General features: G+C 41.1%; 1 protein-coding gene across 1 annotated transcript; it reads right to left on the reverse strand.

Moving 5' to 3' along the window:
* Nucleotides 1-4,607: 4,607 nt before the first annotated feature.
* Nucleotides 4,608-6,888, reverse strand: LOC142502244 (prolactin-releasing peptide receptor-like). Its single transcript, XM_075613086.1, has 2 exons — nt 6,776-6,888; nt 4,608-6,095 (listed from the first exon to the last, which is right to left on the reverse strand). Exon 2 carries the CDS (start codon nt 6,059-6,061, stop codon nt 4,970-4,972), a length of 1,092 nt encoding a protein of 363 aa, XP_075469201.1. The 5' UTR covers nt 6,062-6,095; nt 6,776-6,888; the 3' UTR covers nt 4,608-4,969.
* Between the last annotated feature and the right edge of the window lie 272 nt (nt 6,889-7,160).

Here is a 7,160-nt window from a genome sequence, read left to right on the forward strand (position 1 = left end):
AATGCACCTACGTGTGACCCCTTAAACATGTCACTGACAAGCGTTTGATTCACTTTGCGATATCTCTAATAGAGCTGGGAAATGTATACCCAAATGGAAACCAGATCTGAACAATCTCTCTCCAGCGGTCTTTAGAGAAGTTATGGCTCTGATTAATTACTTTGTTATAGGAAACGGGGTGGAGGTTGGCTGGTAACTGGAATTGTCCCGGATGGGCATAAAGAGGTTGTAACCCCTCGCCCCCTCACCTGATTTGGGTATTCTTTGGCTTCCCCAAAATGGGAAGGTGGCGGAGTATAAAGCAGGAGTAGAAAACTTTCTGTTGAAATCTATTATATACACTCTAGTTAGAAAAGTAAGTAAGGTTAAAATATATATATATTTTTTTTACAAAAGTGACTGAACCAGGATCTTTAATCCAAGATATAGTTTGCTTTTATTTTTCATTTTATTATAGAAGGGATGTTACGGTGACATTTATTGTGCATCCGTAATTTGTATTGGCCATATATCGTGTTTTGGTGTTTATTTACAACATATATACATGACAGCGAATGTCTTATATTATGCTCACTTGCAATAAAGAATTGTTATTTTTTTTTTTTTTTTTTAAATACATGTAACTGCCATTTTTAGTACAGTTTGGGACTAGCCCTTTACAGAAATGCATTTCTGAGAAGTTTCAGCACTGAAAGGGGATAATATAAAATCAGCAAAATGAGAAATCTTGTTTTTTTTTTTTTCAATCAGTTCTGTAGTATTAGATAGGGACTGTTTTTTTATGATTATTATTCAACTGTTAATGCCATTTTTAATGAGTTTTAATACACTGATCATCCTTTGAATTCTATAGCAGGCTTCAGCCCACCTCCCCAGCAGTGCAAGATCTTTGCAACACTTTCCTACTTGTGATAAATTGTTGCTAATATTCCTGCTGCAAACTATAACAATAGTCAATGTTACCTTTGTAATATGCAGATACATTGTAGCTGCTGAGTTACACTGACTGAATGATTGGAACTGAAAGGCGGCCATTTAGTTAGGCACACACTCCAGATTGTGACAGATTTATAACAGGAGCAGCAAACGATTGCCAGCTTAGTTAAGAATGTAGAATTTAAAACCAGAGACAGAACATGAAACACAGACAGAGCTCAGTGCACATCCAGTGAAACTCATACATGGTACAGTGCCTAAATATATATGTATAAATATCTATTAAATAAAATGGTCTTTTAGTTTAACATTTTTGGCCAAAATTGTTGTAAGCCCCTGAGCCAACGTCACGGCAGACCACATTTCCAGGGGTCCCTAACACTAATATAAATTCTTAATAACCTGTGCAATACCAGGAAGAATGATTTATAATAAATCTGTCAATATTAGTTGCAAAGTTCTAAGTCTGATTGAAGCTTTTAATAACCTGTACATTACCAGGAAAAGCACTCTGTATTAGATTTGTCACAACCACATTGCAAGCAAGCAAGTTCCCCTGAGTGGGAGATGCTATGGAGTGAGCTTTTAACCATTTAAATGTGGGAGGGGGTAAGCTTCAATTAGGTAGGAGGTTGCCACCCTCCAATCAGCTAAGACTAGCTGAACAAGAATTGTATAACATACTGGACATACTGGACATACTGGACATACTGGACATACTGTCCAGTATGTTTTACAATTCTTGTTCAGCTAGTCTTAGCTGATTGGAGGGTGGAAACCTCCTACCTAATTGAAGCTTACCCCCTCCCACATTTAAATGGTTAAAAGCTCACTCCATAGCATCTCCCACTCAGGGGAACTTGCCTGCTTGCAGTGTGGTTGTGACAAATCTAATACAGAGTGCTTTTCCTGGTAATGTACAGGTTATTAAAAGCTTCAATCAGACTTAGAACTTTGCAACTAATATTAACAGATTTATTATAAATCATTCTTCCTGGTATTGCACAGGTTATTAAGAATTTATATTAGTGTTAGGGACCCCTGGAAATGTGGTCTGTGTAGTGGCTCAGGGGCTTACAACAATTTTGACCAAAAATGTTAAACTAGAAGACCATTTTATTTAATAGATATTTATACATATATATTTAGGCACTGTACCGTGTATGAGTTTCACTGGATGTGCACTGAGCTCTGTCTGTGTTTTATGTTCTGTCTCTGGTTTTAAATATGTATTGCCATGCTCAGTAGCACTCCTCTGTGACACTCATATGCTTATATATATGTTGTGGTTATTTTGGGGGTTCAATAGGAGCTTGTTAGGTGTCCAGTATGTTTTACAAAGAATGTAGAATGATACATTGTCACATACTTTACATATAGAAATAATAATAATAAGAAAAAACAGAAAGGGGGTGGAGGTGTAGTATTGATGCTTGAAGCCCTCTTTCAGAATCCTTCAGCCTGTTTATATGAACCCTCCTGCACACATCAGCATGAGAAAATATTCCATTTACAGACACTTGCATCTCACTGGGTGTCAGCTGTTCTGGACATTGTGTTCTGCAAATAAACCCTGAAAACCTCTTTTCAGTGAAATCACAAGCTCTTGCAGCCAGATATGTATTATCCATGCTGTTTTCTAAATCCTGTTTTCAGAAAAATTAATGCACCATTTATATATTAGCCACAAAGCCTCGTCACAAAAGGCGCATTTCCCTTGATTTCTTATTCAAGGGATTTATTCCCCTTGCTGTACAATATAACGTTTGTTTCTACCAAGACATCTGGTTTTTTTTTTCAGTTCAGCCATTTTCAAAGTGTTTTATTTATAAAGGCCCCCCACCCACCCTTCATAAAAAACCTGATGCCAAAACAGAAATTAACACGGCTGCTTAATGCCATTTTGTGACTTCAGTCCCATCAGTGGTGCTCAGAATAACCGGTTCTCTGATAAGAGCCTTTGTTGTCTGCATGGAAAACAGCTCTCTGCTGCCAGGCGGAGTTGGAAAAAGGAATCATAAATAATAAAACAGCAGGAGTTCCCAAGTGAACGCTCTCCTGCAGGCTCTGGGACATGTAGATTGCAGGGGTATCCTGAGAACCTGACCTGTTGGTGGCCACCATTAAATGTTCAGCACCTATGCTTTAAACGTTCAGCACCTATGAAACCCTGGCCACTCTGGCACTCAGGGGGTTAACATTGGTGATATTTTATTCAGAGAGCGCCCCTTTAATTACAGGAGCAGTGGAAGGGGAGGGGGCTGCAGACAGGTGAAGGCAAATCCAGGATGGATTCCCCATTGAGAGTCCTGCAAGGCATTGAAGCGTGATGATTTACAGACCACTCCAGAGAGGGGATAAAAAAAATGATAACAGAGGCGTCACCCCTAATTCTGAAGAGATTCTCAGCCAGCAGACATCAAGCTCAATGCAATTTCTATGAAAGAAAGGGGAACTGTGTGTAGCTGAAAGTGGATTGAAAAAGTAGTGGCACTTCACACTCAGAACAGACATCACACTGCAACCACTTTATAAGTCTATACAATGGCCAAACAATGTGATACAATGGACCACACAAGAAAAGGCTTATTTGGTCGGCCGAGATACATTATCTAACATCTTGAAACCTTGGTCCCTCAGCCACAAATATAACCAGTTTCCCTCAGGCAATATAGAGAAATGTGGACTGATTCTTCTATCAGACCCAGGTTAAATGAATCTGTTTGTTTGTTATGAGTGTTATCCCGTAGGGAGGACATAACATCCTCATGAAATTAATTGTTCCTATTAGACGGATTGAGAGATGCTCAATGCTTTCCCTAATAAGTCTACAATGGAATATGCATGAACACGTGCTTCTGTGCTTAGGGGGGCAGGGGGGAACAAATGTTATTAGTACCCTGGCTTGTTGCTTTGTTGAATATATTGGACCGTGGTCAACAGTATGTTTGTATGTATGTATGTATGTCTTTATATAGCGCCATTAATGTACATAGCACTTCCCAGCAGTAATACACGTGACAATCATATGAATAATACAAATAACACATGATGGGAAGAAGTGCTTCGGACATGAAAGTAACATGGGAAAAGGTGCCTCTGCCCCAAAGAGCTTACAATCTAATTGGTACGTAGGAAAAACATACAGAGACAGTAGGAGGGCGTTCAGGTAAGTGCGTCTGCAAGGGGCCAAGCTTTATGTATGAGGTGTAAAGTATCAGCCACAGAGCTACTCATATGCTTCGTTAAGGTGGTGTATTTTAAGATGGGTCTTAAAGGTGGATAGAGAAGGTGCTACTTGGATGTTGAGGGAAAGGGCTTCCAGACGTGTGGTGCAGTCAGTGAGAAAGGTTTAAGGCGGGAGAGGGCTTTAGATACAAAGGGGGTAGAGAGAAGACATCCTTCAGCAGAACGCGAGAGTCGGGAGGGTGCATAGCGAGAAATTAGGGCTGAGATGTAAGGAGGAGCAGAAGAGTGTAAAGCTTTCTAAGCGAGGAGGAGAATTGAGTGTGAGATGCGGGACTTGATAGGAAGCTAGGAGAGGGATTTGAGCAGGGGAGGTGCTGAGACAGATCTAGGAAAGAGTAGAGTGATTCTGGCAGCAGCATTTAGGATAGATTGTAGGGGACACAGGTGAGAAGCAGGAAGGCCAGACAGCAGGAGGTTACAGTAATCGAGACAGGAGAGAAAGAGGGCCTGTGTCAGAGTTTTAGCAGTGGAGCAACAGAGGAAAGGACATATCTTTGTTATGTTGCAGAGGAAAAAAACAACAGGATTTAGCTACCTTTTAAATGTGAGAGGAGTCGAGTGTGACCCTTATGCAGCGTGCTTATGCTACTGGGTGTATGATAGTGCCTCCAACAGCAATGTAGAAGGAGGTAGTAGGGCCAGGTTTGGGAGGAAATATGAGGTGCTCTGTTTTTTACATGTTAAGTTTAAGTCATGAATGACTCATGGTTTAGTTAAGAAACGGTATTCATTGCTCGTAAAGGTTATTTACAGTTGTGTCAGCATCTACAGTTTAATAGACCTTCTAATTGAAGGAAAATCTCCCTTGCAGAGTCATCTTGTCTGACAGAACCATTGGGATGTCAGCCAACGTGGAGCAGGTGTTGAGCCTCGAAGTTTTTCTGGACATGGTGCTGGCTCTTTTCTTGTGATGGTAGAAGTAGTTCCTGAGGTGGAAGCGGAATTTGTCGTGGAGGGAGGCGTAGATAAAAGGGTTGTAACATGCCGAGCTCATGGCCATGAGGTGGCAGGACACCTGGATGATGTTCACATAACTCTTGTCCAGGATGGTGAACTCTTCGTCGATATCTCGGATGAGGTTGACCACCTGGAGAGGCAGCCAGCAGATCGCAAAAGCCATGACTGAGATGATGAGCATACGGAAAGTCTTCTGCTTCTTTTTGGTCCACTTTTCTTGGTTATGGGAGGTGGCCCCTGGGACATTCCTCTTCCGCAGGTGGTAAGAGATGGCACAGTAGGAGATGGTGATGGCAGAGAGAGGGAGCATGTAAGACAAGAGGAGCATTGAGCAAGAGTAGAGCAGCCTCTGCTTTTCCTGGTGCTTCCAGAACTCCTCACAGATAATCATATCATGGCCAATGTTGTTGAGGTCCAGATAATGTGTGTGGATGGATGTTGGCACAGAGACTCCAATGGAGACCAACCAAATGACAGCAACGATATAAACACATGACTTGCGTCCGATCCGTCTCCTGATTGGGTAGACAACTACAATGTATCTGTCCACTGCAATGGCAGTCAGTGATAAGATGGACACAAAGACAGTGGCAGCCTGCATTAAGGTGACAAAGTGACACATGAATTCTCCAAAGAGCCACCCACGAACCTCAAAGGCATAGGAGGCAGTGAGCGGGACGCAGAAAATGCACATGATCAGGTCAGCAGATGCTAGGTTTCCAATAAGAAAGTTGGTGGTGTTGTGAAGTTTTTTGGTGATTGCGATCAGTAGGATCAAAAGGCAGTTCCCTGAACATGCGACAGTCACCAAGAGAGCATAGAGGGGAATGAAGAGAGGCTTCAGATCAAAGAGGTGATCAAGACCAGAGAACACATGAGTTGCATTTTGTAAGGAGTCATTCAGGAGCTGGGTTGACATCTTGGCGATCAGCAATTCCTATGGCGCCAAGCTCCTAAAAAAGAAACATGGCACAAGTGAGAGGTTTCGAGATATTAGATTATTATGTTGGGGATAGGTAAAGATCAAGGGATTTTGCCTAAGTCAGACTAACATTTTAATCAACAATAGCATCTTTTCATTGGTTTCATATGGTTGCAAAAAATAACATTCCAAAAATGTATATCTGTAATAACACCTTATAGATACAATACAACAGAAGCCGGACAAAAAAACAACATACTGTAAAGAACTTAACAATCTAATTTGTTTCCTTAAACAAATGTAACCATGCTTACAGCCCAATGTTGTCCACTTTTGTTTCTTTCCAAATGAATGACAAATTACATTTCTTGGAGGTCTCTGAATGGGGAAATGTTTGTCAATCAAGTGTTTCTTTCAAGCGTATCCCACACTGTCCTCATCAGAGAACCAATAAAGAGAGAGATGGGGGGGGGGGGTTCTGCCTGTGCAAACTCTTGTTGAACACACAGTGATATCAGACAAAAGGTAGCAGCCAGAGGAAATCAAACCCCAAGTGTCAGCTTGTGTACAAATGAGCTTTAGAAAAATGAATTAAATATATTCATTAGTTTCAGATATTGCTAAGAAAAAGGCATACCTTCACCCATATTTAACACCTTAAAGTCACTGCCATTAATACATTTTGGTCTTAGGAGGGACTGAACCTTTTACCTGCCTTGCATAGATGCAGTAACTATTAACCCTTTGACTGCCACAGGAACGTGCAGCCCTCTCGGGCAGGGAATGGAGTAAAATGCTTTCCACCTGGGATTAGAAATTAGAAGCCCTCTCTGAAACAAAGAGAAAAAGGGTTTGCAGCTCCATGTTCTCATACGATAAAGCCGCGCTGTTTGATTAAGGTTACAAACATCTCGCAGAAGGTAAATTGGAGCTGAATTCAATTTCAGAAGGTAAACAAAATAATAACAGGGGCAGAAGGATAACATAACAGCAGAAGGCAGAACAGCACAGCATTATATATTCAGGTGTTGTCCCACTTAGGACTAAGGTGAACGAACTGCCATGATAGCTACAAAGGGTTAAGGCCCATATTTAC

Source organism: Ascaphus truei, chromosome 9, assembly GCF_040206685.1.
Source record: "Ascaphus truei isolate aAscTru1 chromosome 9, aAscTru1.hap1, whole genome shotgun sequence".
Taxonomy (NCBI): domain Eukaryota; kingdom Metazoa; phylum Chordata; class Amphibia; order Anura; family Ascaphidae; genus Ascaphus; species Ascaphus truei.

Coding starts and splice junctions, on each gene's coding strand:
- LOC142502244 (XM_075613086.1), bottom strand. CDS start 6,061: ATGTCAACCCAGCTCCTGAATGACTCCTTACAAAATGCAACTCATGTG.